The sequence below is a fragment of the Aegilops tauschii genome, chromosome 5 (assembly GCF_002575655.3).
Source record: "Aegilops tauschii subsp. strangulata cultivar AL8/78 chromosome 5, Aet v6.0, whole genome shotgun sequence".
In the NCBI taxonomy this organism is placed as follows: Eukaryota; Viridiplantae; Streptophyta; class Magnoliopsida; order Poales; family Poaceae; genus Aegilops; species Aegilops tauschii.
In genome coordinates this window covers 141,463,024-141,484,068 of record NC_053039.3, presented here as the reverse complement: position 1 = coordinate 141,484,068, position 21,045 = coordinate 141,463,024, and the positions used below count along the sequence as shown (strand labels likewise).

Here is a 21,045-nt window from a genome sequence, read left to right as displayed (position 1 = left end):
TGAGCCGGCTCATGTCAATCTTCCATTCCTTCGACATAAAACCTCCGGCTTACAATTGTGTGAAGGCCATAACCCGGCGTGACGTCATCCTCTGGACTCCGGATAATCCGCCGTGACGTCATCTTCCATTAAGCCCGTTTTTTACTCCGCCAGATCCGCAACGGATCTTTTTCTTTACTGTCATCCCAAAAATCGAGGCGTTTCGTGGGGAGATAACCACACCGTGGTCTCCTTGATTCTCGCGCCCACTTATGAACTTGCCTTATAAATAGGCCGGCCCGACGGGCTCTCAGCCACTCCTCTCTCCATCTTCTTCCTCATGCCACTGCTCCCTTGCCCGAGCTCTGCTACTGCCGCCGCCGTCACGCCCCCGGTCTTCGTCAACCTTGGCCGATGCATCACCTTGACTCGGACCAGACAAACGGCGGCAACCTCCGCTCCTCTCCAGCTCCGGTGAGTCTCCGCTACTCCGTAGGGCAGATCCGTACTAGGGCTCGAGTAGTTCGTCCGTGTTCTTCGTAGTTCATCACAGGCCTCAGTAGATTTGAATTTTGCTGCCCCTTTTTGATCTTAGCTCTGTATAGGCTTACTGCGGTAGACGTTAAGGACCCATTTTATATGCAAGTAGCTCTCTTTTTACTGCATAAGAACCTTGTTCGAGCCCAAGAACTTCTCGAGCGTCTGTTTCTAGGTCTAGAAACTTTTCTTTTGCCCGACTATTTTGATCCAAAAATTTTACTGCGATGTGTGAAACCTGTTTTACCACACTTAGTAAAAATTGCAATCCTTGAATCTCGGCGGTTTACATTCCGGTTTAAAGAAACCCCGCGCCATAGAACTTTCCGGCTTAAAGACAACCATGCGCCATAAAATTTCCGGCTTAGCTGTGATAAAGCCTGTAGACAATCAAATTATTCTCAATCCCCCGACGGCTTAAATAGCCCGATGCACTTAAATGTATACCATTAGTCCCCTTCATAAGCCGCCACCTTGACCTTGAACCATAGATTTCTTCCGGCTCATAATTAACCCGGACGTTTTTCCTTTTATCATAGACTGCCGACCTTCACCATGCCTCCCAAAGCTCCCATTACTTGCAACTGGATGAGGTCCAATGTCACCAATGAGACCCTAGCAGATTTTGTCAAGTCCGGATATCTGCCCAAGAAGGACGTCATGTCCTACCGTGCCCCTGACCTGTCAGAAGAGAGACAATAGCCAAAGGACGGGGAGGCAGTGATTTTTGCGGATCATATGAGCCGGGGCTTCGCACCGCCCGGCTCAAAGTTTTTTAGGGACGTGCTAAACTTCTTCGACTTGCGGCCTCAAGACATTGGACCCAACTCAGTGTCCAACATCTGCAACTTCCAAGTATTCTGTGAGGTTTACCTTGGAGAGGAACCCAGTCTGCTGCTCTTCAGAGAGCTGTTCTATTTAAACCGTCAGAATGAGTGCGCCAATGGGCCAAGTCTGGAGCTAGGTGGCATCTCCATTCAGCGGCGAAGAGACTATCTTTTCCCTTATGCCGAGCCGCCGAGCCACCCAAAGGACTGGAACATGACTTGGTTCTACTGCCAAGACACATCACCGGCTGATGAAAGTCCGCTGCCCGGCTTTCACCCATCGCGTCTGGAGCCGACTCACCCACTTTCAGACAAGCTGACTCAAGCGGAGCGCCAACCTCTGCTCCCCACTATCAACAAGATCAAGGCTCTCCTGGGCAATGGTCTGAATGGGATCGACCTGGTCTGGGTCTGGATCTCATGGCGGGTGATCCCATTGAGCCGCCGCCCCGGCTTAATGTGCGAGTACACTGGCCGAAAGGATGACCCTCAGAGACACAGCCGCAACGATCTTCCTGAAGACGTTGCAGAAGAGATGACCAAGGCTCTTTTGAACGAGAGCCTGGCAGACTGTGGAAGGACCGGGTTAGCCCCCTTCTGCAAGACCAACCCAGCCCCAGCGGTAAGCCGCTAACCTGAATCATCTTATCTATACATACCTTTCATCTGAATCATTTTAAGAAAACCTCATTGCACTTTTCAGGCTGATGATAAGTTCTGGCGGGTCAAGTATGACCATGAGGCGGCCAAGAAGGCCAGAAAGGCGAAGAAAGCCACCAAGAAAGCTGCCCCTCGTAAGAAAGGAAGCAGGCCTACTGCTTCAGAGCTGATGCAATTAAGCGACAGCTCCGAGTCAGAGGTAACCCCTGAGCCTTTAAGTCTTTGCTGTATTTGTTGTTTGCTGCTGTCCGCCTTATCAATACTTGTTCATTGACAGGATGACACCGGCGCAAGTAACCCGGTGGTTGAAGAGGTAATGTCACTTTCCTCCGACTCGGAGCCCTTGCCAAGGCTGAAAGTCCGAAGGGTAACCCGGAAAGTAAGCTTTTCACATCCTTTAGCTCATCAAGATCCTCAATTTATTTTGAAGCGACAGGTTCATGAGAGCCGGCGTCACACCCGGACCAGCAAGGACACCGATATCTCCTCCGGGTTACCTGACGCATCAAGGAAGCGCCGAACTGAGGTTATTTCCCACTTGTACCCTTTTCATCCGTTGGCGGGTGTTATCCGTCAGCCACTCAATTCTTCTGACTCAAATTATCAGGAGACCTCCCCCTCTTCGGGCGACTCTATGCAGTCGAGTCTTCCGGCTTTCAAGACCGCGCCAGGGTAATGACAACCATCTCATATTATACTTGTCTGTACTTACCCTTTTTGTGCTTAATGTTTCTGTCCTTTCAGTGCCCAGGCAAAGCTCACCAAGAGAGCGAAGAAAACCAAATCAGCCGGAGTGCCGGATTTACCTGAACCAGAGGTGACGGCTCAAGAACCGCCAGCTGCCTCCACCCCCGAAGCCACCATTCCAACCGACAAGGCACCTGAGGCCGCTGACCCAACTACCAAGGCAACTACAGAAGCTTCTGTTAACCCGGAGGCCTCCAGCTCGGCTCCACCAGCAGACGACCCGGACGTGGTAATCACCCGGACGGAGTTCGTTGAGCCGGGGAGACCTACCATGCTGGCCAAGTGCTCCGCTAAGGGGGAGTTGCTGCAGCCCCACCGGGTGAACCTGGACCTCTCCGACTACACCAACCTGAGCATTGGAGAGCTCGTCTCTGGCTACATCAGCCAAGTGCACAAGAGCCGGGACGCAGAGGTTGCCATGGTGAACCAGATCCAGCAGAAATCTGAGGTATCATTCTGCTGTCCTTTTACTTACTGCATAGTTACCTTTACCATGCTAGCCCCCAAGTCGACGACTTATGATTGAATATGTTGTAGACTTAGGTTCCGGCTTACTCAATTGAGCCGGCAGTTTGTAGATAGATACGTTCAATATGCATTAGCCCCCAAGTGCCAAGTGTCTTTGCTTGGAAAACGCTTGGGACTTATATAGTAACTGTTCACGCCATAACCCGGAAATTTATACAGGCTGCTGGCAAGAAGCTTGAGGCTGACCTTGCTGATGTCAAGAGCCGGCTGAAGATGCAAGAGATGGAGACCCGGAAGACAAACGCCAAGTTCGTGTCCAGCATCGCCGCGCAAGAGAAGCTGAAGATGGAGTTCGACGCTGAGCGGAAGGCGTGGGCCGAAGAAAAGGCCGCATTGGTGAACCGGGCTGAACAGGCGGAGAAGGCTCTCTCCGAGAAGACCGCCGAGCTCTCCGGCCTAAAGCGCCAAGTGTCCCAGATGGTGGCCGCAATCTTCGGTAAGTCGTCGCGCCGGCTTTCATCAAGTTTAAAATGTTTATATCTCATAATTTCATCCTTGTCGGCGGCTTATCTGACTCTGTTAAATAGGCCCCAGAAGTGCCAACCTCAACCAGAGCGTGGTAACCAAGCTGAAGGCCGTGTATACCCTGGTGGAGCAGCTCTACACCGGGTCACAGCGTGCCTTAGCTGTGGTGGCCCTATCCAACGAGGTGCCGACTCACCTGGCAGAAGTCCTTCGCCGGCTCGCTGTACTACCTCAACGGATCCAAGAGCTGCGACGGGCCTCTGCAAGAGCCGGAGCGATCGCCACGCTGAGCCGGGCCAAGGCATTCCTGCCGGAGTTAGACCCGATGGATATCGCCCTTGGCTATCCAAGCCTAAAGGAAGACGGCTCAGCTTTTGATCAGAAGGACTTCGCAGCTTGTGTGAAGGCCGTACGCCCGGTGGCCACCCTTATCGGGAACGACACATATCTGACCAAGTACCAGCCGGGTTACAATGCAGAGAATCAGAGGATTCCAACCCCTCGCTATGAAGCCCTCAACTTGATCCCGCCGGCTCGTCAGCACACTTTCGCCCCGGAGATTGACCCGGCCAGGTTAATTGACGAGGAAGCCCAATTCGAAGCTCTCAGCGGCATCGACTGGAAGTCATCAACTTTCCAAGTCTTGGGATCAGCCGGAGGAGAAGACAGGAACGAGCCGGGGACTTCAACTCAGCAAGCGTCGTAACTCGGCTGGCGGTTTACCAAACAATGCCTCACCCTTTTGGACTCAACGAGTCTTGTAATAGAGTAGGACCAACACTTTATTTTTGCCGTGTCACCGTGCACGTCTTGAATGCTGAAGTCTTTTGAAGTTCTCTTTGATGTTTCTCCGGGTCATAATCAATCCTTTGTTTTTCTTAACCTCAAAAGAGGTGCCTTTAATTATCCTGCATAGAAGGGCAAATCACAAGTCTCGAGGCGGCTTACCGCCCTGAGAATCATTGGTTTTAGATAACCCGGAATATGAATCAAAAAGGACTTGTCTTCAATGATATCCTGAATACAGCCGTAAGAACATACTTAACGGCCTGCAAGCATACTTCCGGTTTAGATAACCCGGATAAGAAGGTTGGTACCACAACTCCGGTTTACCTGTCTTATAACACCCATTGCGTTCAGCAATACTGTAAACCAAAGTTAAGCCGGCAAAGTGAGACCCGGCTGCACACACCTTGACATAATCAGAGAAAACTTGTGATAAAGCGGAAGAACTTAGGGGCTTCCAGTTCGAATACAACCAGAGACCCGGCCCAAAGGGGTTAAGCTAAGATTCGGATACGATCATATAGCCCCCAGTGGGTGTGGCGATGCCAATCAAGAGGGTATCGACAGCTATGTTCTCTTTGGTTCGAATACGACCCATGTTTGAACAGGAAGCCCCCAAGTGATTTTAAGAATTGTTTAACGACGCTGATTCGAATACGATCCACGTCGGTTCCCAAAGGGGTGAAACCATGATTCAAATATGATCAAGGAAAAATCCCCAATGAGCTCGGCACTTTGCCAATCAAATGGGTATCGACAGCTGTGTTCTCTTTGGTTCAAATACGACCTATGTTTGAACAGGAAGCCCCCAAGTGACCTTATCGCCTTCGGCTAGATTCGAATACGATCATAAGCCGGATCCTCCTTCAAGTTATCATGTTAATCTTGCAATAAAAAAAACACGCGCACATTTGGAGGAGAAAAAAGGACAGAGGTCCTGCTTTATTGCTTATCATAATATATACATGGCTGCGAGAAATATGTACATTATGAGAGCCGGTGGCTCAAGTGTAGTAAGGCCGAAGCTGAGCTATGTTCCACGGCCGACGGGTCTCTTCCTCCGACTTACGTGAATCTTTGTGCTCCCGAATGTCAATGAGGTAATATGACCCGTTGTGCAAGTTCTTGCTGACCACAAAGGGCCCTTCCCAAGGCGGGGATAACTTGTGTGCATCTGTTTGATCCTGGATGAGCCGGAGCACGAGATCGCCTTCCTGGAAGACCCGGGTTTTAACCCGGCGACTATGATAACGGCGCAGGTCTTGTTGGTAAATCGCGGAGCGAGCTGCGGCCACATCACGCTGTTCGTCCAACAAGTCAAGAGCGTCTCGGCGCGCCTGTTCATTGTCTGCCTCAACATAAGCCGCCACTCGAGGTGAGTCATGACGGATGTCACTGGGGAGGACAGCCTCTGCTCCATAAACCATGAAGAAAGGCGTGAAGCCTGTAGATCTGTTAGGAGTAGTGTTGATGCTCCATAACACGGAGGGCAACTCCTCCACCCAACAACCCGGTGTCCGTTGCAAAGGGACCAAAAGCCGGGGTTTGATACCCTTCAGAATCTCCTGATTAGCTCTCTCAGCTTGACCATTGGATTGAGGATGAGCAACTGAGGAGACATCAAGTCGGATATGCTCTCGTTGACAAAACTCTTCCATGGCGCCTTTGGATAGATTGGTGCCATTGTCAGTTATAATGCTGTGCGGAAAGCCAAAGCGGAAAATCACCTTTTTCATAAATTGAACCGCCGTGGCCGCATCGCACTTGCTAACTGGCTCAGCTTCCACCCACTTGGTAAATTTGTCAACCGCCACCAATAGGTGGGTCTTCTTATCCTTGGACCTTTTGAAAGGTCCAACCATATCAAGCCCCCAGACCGCAAAGGGCCATGTAATTGGGATCATCCTCAGCTCTTGAGCCGGTACGTGAGCCCGTCGCGAGAACCTTTGGCAACCATCACACTTACTGACTAAGTCGTCTGCATCAGCATGAGCCGTCAACCAATAGAAACCATGACGAAAAGCCTTGGCCACAAGAGACTTTGAGCCCACGTGATGGCCACAATCCCCTTCATGGATCTCACGCAAGATTTCTTGACCTTCCTCAGGGGAGACACAACGCTGAAACGCCCCTGTGACACTGCGATGATGCAACTCGCCATCGATAACGATCATTGACTTAGCCCGCCGGGTTATTTGCCTGGCCAAAGTTTCATCCTCAGGCAACTCGCCCCGGGTCATCTAAACAGGGACTAAGCGAAGATTGGCTAAGGACGAGGTGACGATGCGCGTGGGAAATGGTTCCAAAGTCGATGTGATCGCGGTCGGCACGCTACCTCTACATCTACCTTCGGGATTAGTTTTAGACCTGAATAATTGTTATTTGGTGCCAGCGCTGAGCATGAACATTATATCTAGATCTTGTTTGATGCGAGACGGTTATTCATTTAAATCTGAGAATAATGGTTGTTCTATTTATATGAGTAATACTTTTATGGTCATGCACCCTTGAAGAGCGGTCTATTTTTTATGAATCTCGATAGTAGTGACACACATATTCATAATATTGAAGCTAAAAGATGCAGAGTTGATAATGATAGTGCAACTTATTGTGGCACTGCCGTTTAGGTCATATTGGTGTAAAGCGCATGAAGAAACTCCATTCTGATGGACTTTTGGAATCACTTGATTATGAATCACTTGGTACTTGCGAACCATGCCTCATGGGCAAGATGACCAAAACGCCGTTCTCCGGAACTATGGAGCGAGCAACAGATTTGTAGGAAATCATACATACTGATGTATGTGGTCCGATGAATGTTGAGGCTCGCGGCAGGTATCATTATTTTCTCACCTTCAAAGATGATTTGAGCAGATATGGGTATATCTACTTGATGAACATAAGTCTGAAACATTTGAAAAATTCAAAGAATTTCGGAGTGAAGTGGAAAATCATCGTAACAAGAAAATAAAGTTTCTACGATCTGATCGTGGAGGAGAATATTTGAGTTACGAGTTTGGTCTTCATTTGAAACAATGCGGAATAGTTTCACAACTCACGCCACCCGGAACACCACAGCGTAATGGTGTGTCCGAACGTCGTAATCGTACTTTACTAGATATGGTACGATCTATGATGTCTCTTACTGATTTACCGCTATCGTTTTGGGGTTATGCTTTAGAGGCGGCTGCATTCACGTTAAATAGGGCACCATCTAAATCCATTGAGACGACGCCTTATGAACTGTGGGTTGGCAAGAAACCAAAGTTGCCGTTTCTTAAAATTTGGGGCTGTGATGCTTATGTGAAAAAGCTTCAACCTGATAAGCTCGAACCCAAGTCAGAGAAATGTGTCTTCATAGGATACCCAATGGAGACAGTTGGGTACACCTTCTACCACAGATCCGAAGGCAAGACATTCGTTGCTAAGAATGGATCCTTTCTAGAGAAGGAGTTTCTCTCGAAACAAGTGAGTGGGAGGAAAGTAGAACTTGATGAGGTAACTGTACCTGCTCCCTTATTGGAAAGTAGTTCATCATAGAAATTTGTTCCTGTGACTTCTACACTAATTAGTGAGGAAGCTAATGATCATGATCATGTAACTTTAGATCAAGTTACTACTGAACCTCGTAGGTCAACCAGAGTAAGATCCGCACCAGAGTGGTACAGTAATCTTGTTCTGGAGGTCACATTACTAGACCATGACGAACCTGCGAACTATGAGGAAGCGATGATGAGCCCAGATTCCGCAAAATGGCTTGAGGCCATGAAATCTGAGATGGGATCCATGTATGAGAACAAAGTGTGGATTTGGTTGACTTGCCGGATGATTGTCAAGCCATCGAGAATTAATGGATCTTCAAGAAGAAGACTGACGCTGACGGTAATGTTACTGTCTACAAAGCTCGACTTGTTGTGAAAGGTTTTCGACAAGTTCAAGGAGTTGACTACGATGAGACTTTCTCACCCGCAGCGATGCTTAAGTCCATCCGAATCATGTTAGCAATTGCCGCATTTTATGATTATGAAATTTGGCAAATGGATGTAAAGACTGCATTCCTGAATGGATTTCTGGAAGAAGAGTTGTATATGATGCAACCTGAAGGTTTTATCGATCCAAAGGATGCTAACAAAGTGTGCAAGCTCCAGCGATCCATCTATGGACCGGTGCAAGCATCTCGGAGTTGGAATAAACGTTTTGATAGTGTGATCAAAGCATATGGTTGTATACAGACTTTTGGAGAAGCTTGTATTTACAAGAAAGTGAGTGGGAGCTCTATAGCATTTCTAATATTATATGTGGATGACATATTGTTGATTGGAAATGATATAGAATTCTGGATAGCATAAAAGGATACTTGAATAAGAGTTTTTCAATGAAAGACCTCGGTGAAGCTGCTTATATATTGGGCATCAAGATCTATAGAGATAGATCAAGACGCTTAATTGGACTTTCACAAAGCACATACCTTGATAAAGTTTTGAAGAAGTTCAAAATGGATCAAGAAAATAAAGGGTTCTTGCATGTGTTACAAGGTGTGAAGTTGAGTCAGACTCAATGCCCGACCACTTCAGAAGATAGAGAGAAAATGAAAGATGTTCCCTATGCTTCATCCATAGGCTCTATCATGTATGCAATGCTGTGTACCAGACCTGGTGTGTGCCTTGCTATTAGCTTAGCAGGGAGGTACCAAAGTAATCCAGGAGTGGATCACTGGACAGCGGTCAAGAACATCCTGAAATACCTGAAAAGGACTAAGGATATGTTTCTCATTTATGGAGGTGACAAAGAGCTCGTCGTAAATGGTTACGTCGATGAAAGCTTTAACAATGGTCCGAATGACTCTAAGTCTCAAACCGGATACGTATTTATATTGTACGGTGGAGCTGTCAGTTGGTCCAGTTCTAAGCAAAGCATCGTGGCGGGATCTACGTGTGAAGCGGAGTACATAGCTGCTTCGGAAGCAGCAAATGAAGGAGTCTGGATGAAGGAGTTCATATCCGATCTAGGTGTCATACCTAGTGCACCAGGTCCAATCAAAATCTTTTGTGACAATACTGGTGCAATTGCCTTGGCAAAGGAATCCAGATTTCACAAGAGAACCAAGCACATCAAGAGACGCTTCAATTCCATCCGCGACCAAGTCAAGGAGGGAGACATGGAGATTTGCAAGATACATACGGATCTGAATGTTGCAGACCCGTTGACTAAGCCTCTCTCGCTAGCAAAACATGATCAGCACCAAGACTCCATGGGTGTTAGAATCATTACTGTGTAATCTAGATTATTGACTCTAGTGCAAGTGGGAGACTGAAGGAAATATGCCCTAGAGGCAATAATAAAGTTGTTATTTATATTTCCTTATATCATGATAAATGTTTATTATTCATGCTAGAATTGTATTAATCGGAAACTTAGTACATGTGTGAATATATAGACAAACTAAGTGTCACTAGTATGCCTCTACTTGACTAGCTCGTTGAATCAAAGATGGTTAAGTTTCCTAGCCATAGACATGATTTGTCATTTGATTAACGGGATCACATCATTAGAGAATGATGTGATTGACTTGACCCATTCTGTTAGCTTAGCATTTGATCGTTTAGTATATTGCTATTGCTTTCTTCATGACTTATACATGTTCCTATGACTATGAGATTATGCAACTCCCGAATACCGGAGGAACACTTTGTGTGCTACCAAACGTCACAACGTAACTGGGTGATTATAAAGGTGCTCTATAGGTGTCTCTGAAGGTACATGTTGGGTTGGCATAGATCGAGATTAGGATTTGTCACTCCGATTGTCGGAGAGGTATCTCTGGGCCCTCTCGGTAATGCACATCACTATAAGCCTTGCAAGCAATGCAACTAATGAGTTAGTTGCGGGATGATGTATTACGGAACGAGTAAAGAGACTTGCCGGTAACGAGATTGAACTAGGTATTGAGATACCGATGATCAAATCTCGGGCTAGTAACATACCGATGACAAAGGGAACAACGTATGTTGTTATGTTTGACCAATAAAGATCTTCGTAGGATATGTAGGAGCCAATATGAGCATCCAGGTTCCACTATTGGTTATTGACCGGAGACGAGTCTCGGTCATGTCTACATAGTTCTCGAACCCATAGGGTCCGCACACTTAATGTTCGCTGACGATCGGTATTATGAGTTTATGTGTTTTGATGTACCGAAGGTAGTTCGGAGTCCCGTTTGTGATCACGGACATGACGAGGAGTCTCGAAATGGTCGAGACGTAAATATTGATATATTGGACGGCTATATTCGGACACCGGAAGTGTTCCGGATGGTTTCGGAGAAAACCGGAGTGTCGGAGGGGTTACCGAAACCCCCCGGGGAAGTATTGGGCCTTAATGGGCCTGAGGGGAGAGAGAGGGCAGCAGCCCAGGAGGTGGCGCGCCCCCTCCCATGAGGAGTCTGAATTGGACTAGGGGAGGGGCGCGCGGCCCCTCTTTCCCTCTCCCTCTCCCTCTCTTTCCTTCCCCCTTCCCCCTTCCTAGTAGGACTAGGAAAGGATGAATCCTACTCCTACTAGGAGGAGGATTCCTCCTCTCCTTGGGGCGCACCAAGGCCGGCCGGCCTCCCCCTTGCTCCTTTATATAGGGGCGTCGGGGAGCACCCAAGGACACACAAGTTGATTGTTCCAAGCCGTGTGCGGTGCCCCCCTCCACCATAATCCACCTTGATCATATCGTGGCGGTGCTTAGGCAAAGCCCCGCGTCGGTAGCAATATCATCACCATCATCACGCCGTCGTGCTGACGGAACTCTCCCACAAAGCTCTGCTGGATCGGAGTTCGTGGGACGTCATCGAGCTGAACGTGTGCTGAACTCGGAGGTGCCGTGCGTTCGGTACTTGGATCGGTCAGATCGTGAAGACGTACGACTACATCAACCGCGTTCTCATAATGCTTCTGCTTACGGTCTACGAGGGTACGTGGACGACACTCTCCCCTCCTCGTTGCTATGCATCACCATGATCTTGCGTGTGCGTAGGATTTTTTTTGAAATTACTACGTTCCCCAACAGTCTTCTCCTCTTGAGCCCCAAAGCAAAGAAAATAATTTCAAAGAAATACAATGAAATATTTTTGGAGTTTTTGTTTTTCTGGAAAAAAAAGAACAAGAACGAGAAAAACTATTTACACGGGAAAGCTCCCAACAAGCAAAAGAAGAACGGGAAATCTGTTTGGGTTTTCTTTTAATATTACAACTAAGCATGCATAGAAAGTAAACTAGCTACAACTAATTTTTTTGGTGTTTCTTAAGGTTTTTCAAACACACAAGAAGAAAGCAAGAAAAAAAATAAACTAACATGGATATTACAATGAAAGAGTATGAGCACGGACAACGGAAATGAGTGTGAACATGAATGTAATGTCGGTGAGAAATACGTACTCCCCCAAGCTTAGGCTTTTGGCCTAAGTTGGTCTACTTCCACGGATCAAAGTAGTTCTCTCCGGTGTACTGAGAAGGATCCTGGGGGTTCCACTAGTTAGCCAGCTCCGGTGGATCCCACTGATAAATAGACTCCTGGTATGGATCAGGTGATGGCTCTGGCTCAGGAGGTGGAGATCCTGTCCCCTCCTAGTATGCATGAATATCTGCGGGGAAAATAATGTACCTGCCTGAATGCATATCGAACAAAACAGGTGCAGGCAAGGTAATAATCTGAATTCTCGCTAAATACCAGGTTATAAATAATTCTCTTTTCGTCATCACGTCGAATAAACTTATGTGCTACCATGCTGTCATAATATAAATATATATAGTGGGTAGCAGTTTTTCATCTTTTTAATAATGCCTAGTAGGTATCTCAAAGTGTTTAGCAAGGCGGGTGGCAAAGATACCTCTGAAAATAGGACCCTTTGTACGGCTCATACTCAACCATTTAGCAACCATAGCGCCCAAACTGTAACTTCTATCTCTACGTAAAGCATGGCACAAAATAGCGAGGTCAGGGGCACTAAGGCCTCCACTCTCTCCATGACCAATTAAACATCTTCGAGCAAATAATGAGTAATAGTGTATAGCAAGATGATGAATACTAGACACTCTCGCTCCCGACACTCCTCTACCTTCCCCTACGGTGATTTCATGAATAAGGCATTCCACATCACTAGGACGTGGTTCCTCGACACCACCTTCATAAGGTAATTTACAAACCACACAAAAGTCATAACGCGTCATTTCTCTGTACTCATCATATAAATGAAAGTCTACCGTGGGTGGTGATTTTCTCGCATGAAAGTGAAAGTTTTGCACGAAAATAATGGTGAGTAAGAGATACTGATTACACCGGTCGAGGATGAAGTCGGTGATGCCTGCATTCCCAGCCAAATAATAGAAATCATCATAAATCCCGGCCGCTTGTAAGAAAGCATCACATTTTCCTTTTCCTTCGAACCCCGGCTCGAGGAGCCTCTCAATAATCTCTTCAACACTTTCTTCCTATGAAAATTTCTAAGAAATTTAGTAACTCAAAATAAAAGTGAACCAAACTCAACAAAATTGATAGCAACTACTCCTACAAGTGTCTAGAGGCTATATCATGCATCGAAACAACTTTGGACCATATAAATTTGACATGCAAGCTCAAGAACATGGTCAGCACAATAGCAAAAATTTTCAATGAATAAAGCACTAGAACGAAAACTAATTGGACCATCGGAGGAGTCACATACCGAAGAACAATCCCCGAAAGAAGTTTTGTGAATGGGGATTTGAGCAAGGAGATCGAAAATGGCAGCAAGATGAGCAAGAACATGAGTTTGAGCTATGGAGTGATTTTTCTGGAGGAAGAAGGAGAGGATAGGTTATGGAATAATTGGAGGGGGCCCACAAGGTCAGGGGTGCACCCCAGGGGGGTGGGCGCGGCCTCCACCCTTGTGGCCAATTGCTGAGGCCCCCTGGTGTGTTCTTTGCACCAGAAATTCTAAAATATTCTAAAAAATCATATCCAATTTTCAGGGCATTTGGAGAACTTTTATTTTTGGGACTTTGTTTTATTGCATGGATAATTCAGAAAACACACAGAAATTACTATTTTTGTTTTATTTAAACGAATTAACAGAAAGTAAATGATGGGTACGGAGAGTTGTGCCTTCTAAATTCATCCATCTCATGCTCATCAAAAGGATTCCAATAAAGTTAATGGTTGATCAAGTCTCATTAAGAAACTTCTTCCGAGTGACATGAAATCGGAGAACTATCGAATAACACTAGGTTACCTCAACGGGGATATGCATGTCCCCAACAATAACAATGTCATATTTCTTTTTGACAGTAGGAAGAGGGAATCCAAAACCTCCAATAGTAATAGTTGAAATTTTTCCAATAGAATTGATACTATGAACTTGAGGTTGTTTCTTCAGAAAGTGTATTGTATGCTCATTACCATGAACATGATTGCCTTTGTAGCAATCAATAACAGCCCCTGCAGTATTCAAAAAGGGTCTACAGAGGATAATCGACATACTATCGTCCTCGAGAATATCAAGAATAACAAAGTTTGTTAAAATAGTAACGTTTGCAACCACAACAGGCACATCCTCACAAATACCGAGAGGTATAGCAGTATATTTATCAGCCATTTGCAAAGAAATTTCAATAGGTGTCAACCTATTCAATTCAAGTCTACGATACAAAGAGAAAGGCATAACACTAACACCGGCTCCAAGATCACATAAAGCAGTTTTAACATAGTTTCTTTTAATGGAGCATGCTATAATTGGCACTCCTGGATCTCCAAGTTTCTTTGGTATTCCACCCTTAAAAGAATAATTAGCAAGCATGGTGGAAATTTCAGCTTCAGGTATCTTTCTTTTATTAGTAACATTATATTTCATATATTTAGCATATGGAAGCATTCTAAGCATATCACTCAAACACATACGCAAAAATATAGGTCTAATCATTTTAGCAATGCGCTCAAAATCCTCATCATCCTTTTTCTTGGATGGCTTAGGAGGAAAGGGCATGGGTTTTTGAACCCATGGTTCTCTTTCCTTACCATGTTTCCTAGCAACAAAGTCTCTCTTATCATAACATTGATTCTTTGATTGTGGGTTATGAAGATCAACAGGAGGTTCAATCTCTACGTCATTATCATTCCTAGGTTGAGCATCAACATGAACATCATTATTAGCATTACCACTAGGTTCATGTTCATCACCAGATTGTGTCTCAGCATCAGAAATAGAAATATCATTGGGATTCTCAAGTGTGTCTACAGCAGGTTCACTATCATGCAAAGTCCTATCAGTTTTCTTTTTCTTTTTAGTACAAGGACTGGGAGCATCAATATTAATTCTCCGAGAATCTTGCTCAACTCTCTTAGGATGGCCCTTAGGATACAAAGGTTCCTGGGTCATTTTAACACCTCTAGTCATAACCCTAACAGCATTATCATTATTCTTATTATTCAACTCACTAATCAATTCATCTTGAGCTTTAAGTACTTGTTCTACTTGGGTTGTAACCATGGAAGCATGTTTACTAATAAGCTTAAGATCATTAACAGTTCTACTCATATAATTACCCAAGTGATCAAGCATATAAGCATTACGTTTCAATTGTCTACTAACATAAGCATTGAAATTCTCTTGTTTAACAACAAAATTATCAAAATCATCCAAGCATTGACTAGCAGACTTATTATAAGGGATATCACCTTCATCAAATTTTCGGAGAGAGTTTACCTCTACTACCTGTATTGGGTTATCAAGACCATGTATTTCCTCAATAGGTGGTAGATTCTTAACATCTTCAGCTTTAATACATTTTTCTTTCATTGATTTCTTTGCGTCTTGCATATCTCCGGGACTGAGAAATAGAATACCCCTCTTCTTCGGAGTTGGCTTCGGAGTTGGTTCAGGAAGTGCCCAATCATTTTCATTACTCAATATATTATTCAATAGCAATTCAGCTTGCTCAACAGTTCTTTCCCTGAAAACAGAACCAGCACAACTATCCAAGTGGTCTCTGGAAGCATCGTTAGTCCATTATAAAAGATATCAAGAATTTCATTTTTCTTGAGAGGATCATCAGGAAAAGCATTAAGTAATTGGAGAAGCCTCCCCCAAGCTTGTGGGAGACTCTTTCATCAATTAGCACAAAATTATATATTTCCCTTAAAGCAGCTTCTTTCTTATGAGCGGGGAAATATTTTGCAGAGAAGTAATATATCATATCCTGGGGACTACGCACACAACCAGGAGCAAGAGAATTAAACCATATCTTAGCATCACCCTTTAATGAGAAAGGAAACAATTTAAGGATATAGTAATAGAGAATTTTTTCCTCATGAGCAAATAGGGTGGCTATATCATTTAATTTAGTAAGATGTGCCACAATAGTTTCAGACTCGTAACCATGAAAAGGATCAGATTCAAGCAAAGTAATTTACTCAGGATCGACAGAGAATTCATAATCCTTATCAGTAACAAAGATAGGTGAGGTAGCAAAAGTGGGATCATATTTCATTCTAGCATTCAAGGATTTTTCTTTCAGCTTAACTAACAATTTCTTAAGATCCTCTCTATCATTGCAAGCAAAGAAGTCTCTAGCAGTTTCTTCATCCCTAACATAACCTTCAGGAATAACAGGCAATTCATATCTAGGGGGAGAATCATAATCATAATCTTCAATAATTTCATCAGTTTCAGTAATTTCATTCTCTCTAGCCGTAGGAAGTTGTTCAACAAGAAATTCACCTAGTGGCACAGAATTATTAAGCACGGAAGTAGTTTCATCATAAGTATCATGCAAAGCAGAAGTGGCATCATCAGTAACATGAGACATATTGGAATCAATAGCAGGTGTAGGTGTTGCTAGTTTACTCAAAACAGAAGGAGAATCAGGTCCAGAGCTAGATGGCAGTTCCTTACATCCCCTTGTAGTCGAGGGAAAAATCTTAGTTCTTTCGTCTTTCAAATTCCTCATAGTGATCAACAGATATAAATCCCAAGTGACTCAGAGAATAGAGCTATGCTCCTCGGCAACGGCGCCAGAAAAAGGTCTTGATAACCGACAAGTATAGGGAACCGCAACAATTTTCGAGGGTAGAGTATTCAACCCAAATTTATTGATTCGACACAAGGGGAGCCAAAGAATATTCTCAAGTATTAGCAGCTGAGTTGTCAATTCAATCACACCTGAAAGACTTAATATCTGTAGCAAAGTATTTAGTAGCAAAGTAGTATGGGAGTAACGGTAACAGTGGCAAAAGTAACAGTGGTAGTTTCGTAGCAATTGTAACAGTGGCAACGGAAAGGTAACTTAGCAAAGATCAATATGAAACGAGCTCGTAGGCAATGGATTAGTGATGGATAATTATGTCGGATGGCATTCATCATGCAACGGTTATAACATAGGGTGACACAGAACTAGCTCCAGTTCATCAATGTAATGTAGGCATGCATTCCGAATATAGTCATACGTGCTTATGGAAAAGAACTCGCATGATATCTTTTGTCCTACCCTCCCATGGCAGCGGGGTCCTATTGGAAACTAAGGGATATTAAGGCCTCCTTTTAATAGAGTACCAGACCAAAGCATTAGCACTTAGTGAATACATGAACTCCTCAAACTACGGTCATCACCGGGAGTGGTCCCGACTATTGTCACTCCGGGGTTGCCGGATCATAACACGTAGTCGGTAACTATAACTTGCAATATCAGATCAAGAACACAAATATATTGATGAAAACATAAAGGGTTCAGATCCGAGTTCATGGCACTCGGGCCCTAGTGACAAGCATTAAGCATAGCAAAGTCATAGCAACATCAATCTCAGAACATAGTGGATACTAGGGATCAAACCCTAACAAAACTAACTTGATTACATGGTAAATCTCATCCAACCCATCATGGTCCAGCAAGCCTACGATGGAATTACTCAGGCACGGTGGTGAGCATCATGAAATTGTGATGAAGGATGGTTGATGATGACGATGGCGACGGATTCCCCTCTCCGGAGCCCCGAACAGACTCCAGATCTGCCCTCCCGGGGAAGAACAGGCCTTGGCGGGGTCTCCGTATCGTAAAACGTGATGAAACTTTCTCTCTAATTTTTTCTCCCCAGAAGTGAATGTATGGAGTTGGAGTTGAGGTCGGTGGAGGTCCAGGGGGCCCACAAGATCATAGGGCGCGCCCTACGGGGGTGGGCGTGCCCCCACCCTTGTGGCAGGGTGTGGCCCCCCTAACGCTGATTCTTTCGCCAATATTTTTTATTAATTCCAAAAATAATCTCCTTTGATTTTCAGGTCAATCCGAGGACTTTTTATTCTGAACAAAAATAACACCATGGCAATTCTGCTGAAAACAGCGTCAGTCCGGGTTAGTTCCATTCAAATCATGCAAGTTAGACTCCAAAACAAGGGCAAAAGAGTTTGGAAAAGTAGATACGATGGAGAGTATCATGATCCTCCTAAACTACTCCTGGTCGTCGGCGGCGGCCTACACGTAGTAGTAGGCACCTCCGGTGTAGTAGGAGTCATCGTCGCTGGCGTCTGGCTCCTGGGCTCCAACATTTGGTCGCAACAACCGGGAAGAATGGAAAGGGGAAAACGAGGGAGCAAAGCAACCGTGAGTACTCATCCAAAGTACTCGCAAGCAAGGATCTACACTACATATGCATTGGTATCAATGAAATAGGTAGTATTTGTGGACTAGACTGGAGAATGCCAGAATAGTAGGGGGACAGCTAGTCCTATCGAAGACGACACTTCTGGCAGCCTCCATCTTGAAGCATATAGAAGAGAGTAGATGGTAAGTTCACCAAGTATCATCGTATAGCATAATCCTACCCGGCGATCCACTCCTCGTCGCCCTGTGAGAGAGTGATCACCGAGTTGTATCTGGCACTTGGAAGGGTGTGTTTTATTAAGTATCCAGTTCTAGTTATCATAAGGTCGAGGTACAACTCCAGGTTGTCCTTTTATTGAGGGACACGGCTATTCAAATAGATAAACTTCCCTGCAGGGGTGCATCACATTGCCCAACACGCTTGATCCCTCTGGCCGGACACACTTTCCTGGGTCATGCCCGGCCTCGAAAGATCAACACGTCGCAGCCCCACCTAGACTCAACAAAGAGGTCGGCACGCCGGTCTAAATCCTAGGCGCGCAGGGGTCTGGGCCCATCGCCCATTGCACTCCTGCACGTTGCGAGGGCGACCGGAAGCAGACCTAGCCCCCTTAATACAAGCGCAGGCTTACGATCCAATCCGGTGCGCGCCGCTTCGTCGCTGACGTCAAAAGAGCTTCGGCTAATACCACGCCATCGAGAGCCCATAACTGTTCCCAGGTAGTTGGTTAGTGCGTATAGGCCAGTGGCCAGACTCAGATCAAATACCAAGATCTCGTTAAGCGTGTTATTTTGAAGTAACCGCGGACGCCGACCAGGGGCCAGGCCCACCTCTCACCTAGGTGGTCTCAACCTGCCTGTCGCTCCGCCACAAAGTAACACTCGGGGGCCGTCGGGAACCCAGGCCCACCACTACCTGGATGGAACCACCTGCCCCTTCAGCCCCCGTATCCGAATCACTTGCGGGTACTGTACGAGCCGACTCGACTTTAGTCACATCATGTATCATCTATAATAGTGTAGTATGTATGTATATACCCGTGATCACCTCCCGAGTGATCACGGCCCGATAGTATAGCATGGCAGACGGACAAGAATGTAAGGCCACTGATGATAAACTAGCATCCTATACTAAGCATTTAGGATTGCAGGTAAAGGTAACAACAGTAGTAGCAAAGACAGGCTATGCAGCAGAATAGGATTAATCGAAAGCAATACCATGTTACACTACTCTAATGCAAGCAGTAGAGAGAAGGAATAGGCGATATCGGGTTGATCAAGAGGGGGGGCTTGCCTGGTTGCCATGCAGACAGAAACGGACCCTCGAAGGTGAAGTAGTCGATCACTGGTTCAACCGCGGTCTTGAGGTCTACCGGAACAAAGTAACGGAGGGGTAACACAATAAATAACAGAGCAATCAAAGCACCACACAGCATAACATGGCAATACGCGGTGCTAGGGGTGACCTAATGCAGTACTAGGTGCTACCGGAGAAGGGGGGAAACATTCGGGAAAGTGTTCCCGGTGTTTGGCATTTTCGGACAAACGAACTAGAGGGGGATTGTTGCATGTTCGCTATGCTAGGGATGTGTGGTGGACGAACAGACTGCGTATACAGGCTTGTCTCGTCTCGTCTTTCTGAGCAACTTTCATGTACAAAGTTTTTTCATCCGAGCTATGGATTATTTTATATTAATTTTCAAAGTTTGAAATATTTTTCTGAATTTATTTTAGTTCAAAATTAAATGACTAAAATGCTGAGGGCACACAACTCTGTGTACACAGCAGGGTACAATGTGGCTGACAGTGGGACCAGTGGGGTCCAAGTTGACCAGTCAAGTTTGACTGGTCAACAGGGTTTGGGGGCCTCCTCTCATTGTGTGACTAGTTAACTAACTGGATTAGTTAGACTAATTATGTAGTTAACAGCAATTAAGTTAATTAATTAATTATTTTTATTTTTATTTTTAAATTCTATTTTAATCCTATTTTCTTCCAGAGGGCTGGGCCGAGTTGTCATTGGTCCGTATAGCCATAGCGGGGCGGGTGTGGGCGCGTGGGCGCGGGCGCTCGTCGCGGCCAGCGGGCGCAAGGGCCGCGGCCACGGCGAGGCTGCCGGCACGGGTTAGCGGGGAGGGAGAGGCAGCTGGACGCGAGCATCGGCGGCCGCGCTGGGGTATCAGCAAGCAGCAGCCGTGCAGCGCAGCGAGTACAAGTAGAGCAGCACCAAGAGCAGCGGCAGCAAGCAGCGGCGCAGCGCGGGGGGCAGCGGGTGGACGGGCGCGCGCCCTGGTGTGCGTGGGCATGTGCGTGCAGCAGCAGGCGCGCGTGGGTGCGGGGTGGCTCACCCGACGGGGCTCAGCACGGGCGTGGCCTGCGGCGGTGGAGCCGTGGTGTGCGTGGGGGCAGAGAGGGGGAGGCATGCTCACAAGGGACTGGTCAGGGAGGGCAGCGGGCTTGGGGTGGTCCGGTGAGGCAGATCGACGACGTGGGCAAGGTGGCGGTGACAGCGAACGGCGTTGGCATCCGGGCGTGGTTGGAGAAGAGGTCGAGGACAGGGAGTCGCGGCAGCCATGGTGATGTCTGGCGTCGGGAGGAAGCAGAGGCGCCAGGAGGCCGGTCGGGGTGGAGGGTTGAGGAGGCGGGCGGCGTCAAGGGTCGGCGACAGGGCAACGCCCGATCTGTCCAGATCTAGCGAGACCGAACGACAGGGAGCGGGGATCGTGGGAGAAACGGATCAGGAAATGGGGGGTGAGGCTAGGGTTTTGGTCGGCTGGGGCCATATAGGGCAAATAGGTGGGCCGGCCTGGCTGGCCCATGGCACAGTTGGACCGAGGGAATTCTTTTGTTTTTGTTCTTCTTCCTTTTTTAATGTTTTCCTTTTCTTTTATTTATTTATTTTGCTG

The 21,045-nt window shown here is 46.2% G+C and overlaps 1 protein-coding gene across 1 annotated transcript; it reads left to right on the top strand.

The window, feature by feature from the left end:
* The first annotated feature begins 2,954 nt into the window (after positions 1 to 2,954).
* LOC141022630 (uncharacterized) lies at positions 2,955 to 20,268 on the top strand. Its single transcript, XM_073498895.1, has 4 exons — positions 2,955 to 3,198; positions 3,438 to 3,714; positions 3,806 to 4,058; positions 20,139 to 20,268. Exons 1-4 carry the CDS (start codon positions 3,022 to 3,024, stop codon positions 20,266 to 20,268), a joined length of 837 nt encoding a protein of 278 aa, XP_073354996.1. The 5' UTR covers positions 2,955 to 3,021.
* The last annotated feature ends 777 nt before the right edge of the window (positions 20,269 to 21,045 follow it).

What these genes read in the sequence shown, in the direction of transcription:
- LOC141022630 (XM_073498895.1), top strand. Translation starts at nt 3,022, where the DNA reads ATGCTGGCCAAGTGCTCCGCTAAGGGGGAGTTGCTGCAGCCCCACCGG. An exon ending in AGATCCAGCAGAAATCTGAG is followed by an intron (nt 3,199 to 3,437) that starts GTATCATTCTGC and finishes AAATTTATACAG; the next exon opens with GCTGCTGGCAAGAAGCTTGA. An exon ending in GCCAAGGCATTCCTGCCGGA is followed by an intron (nt 4,059 to 20,138) that starts GTTAGACCCGAT and finishes ATTTTCTTCCAG; the next exon opens with AGGGCTGGGCCGAGTTGTCA.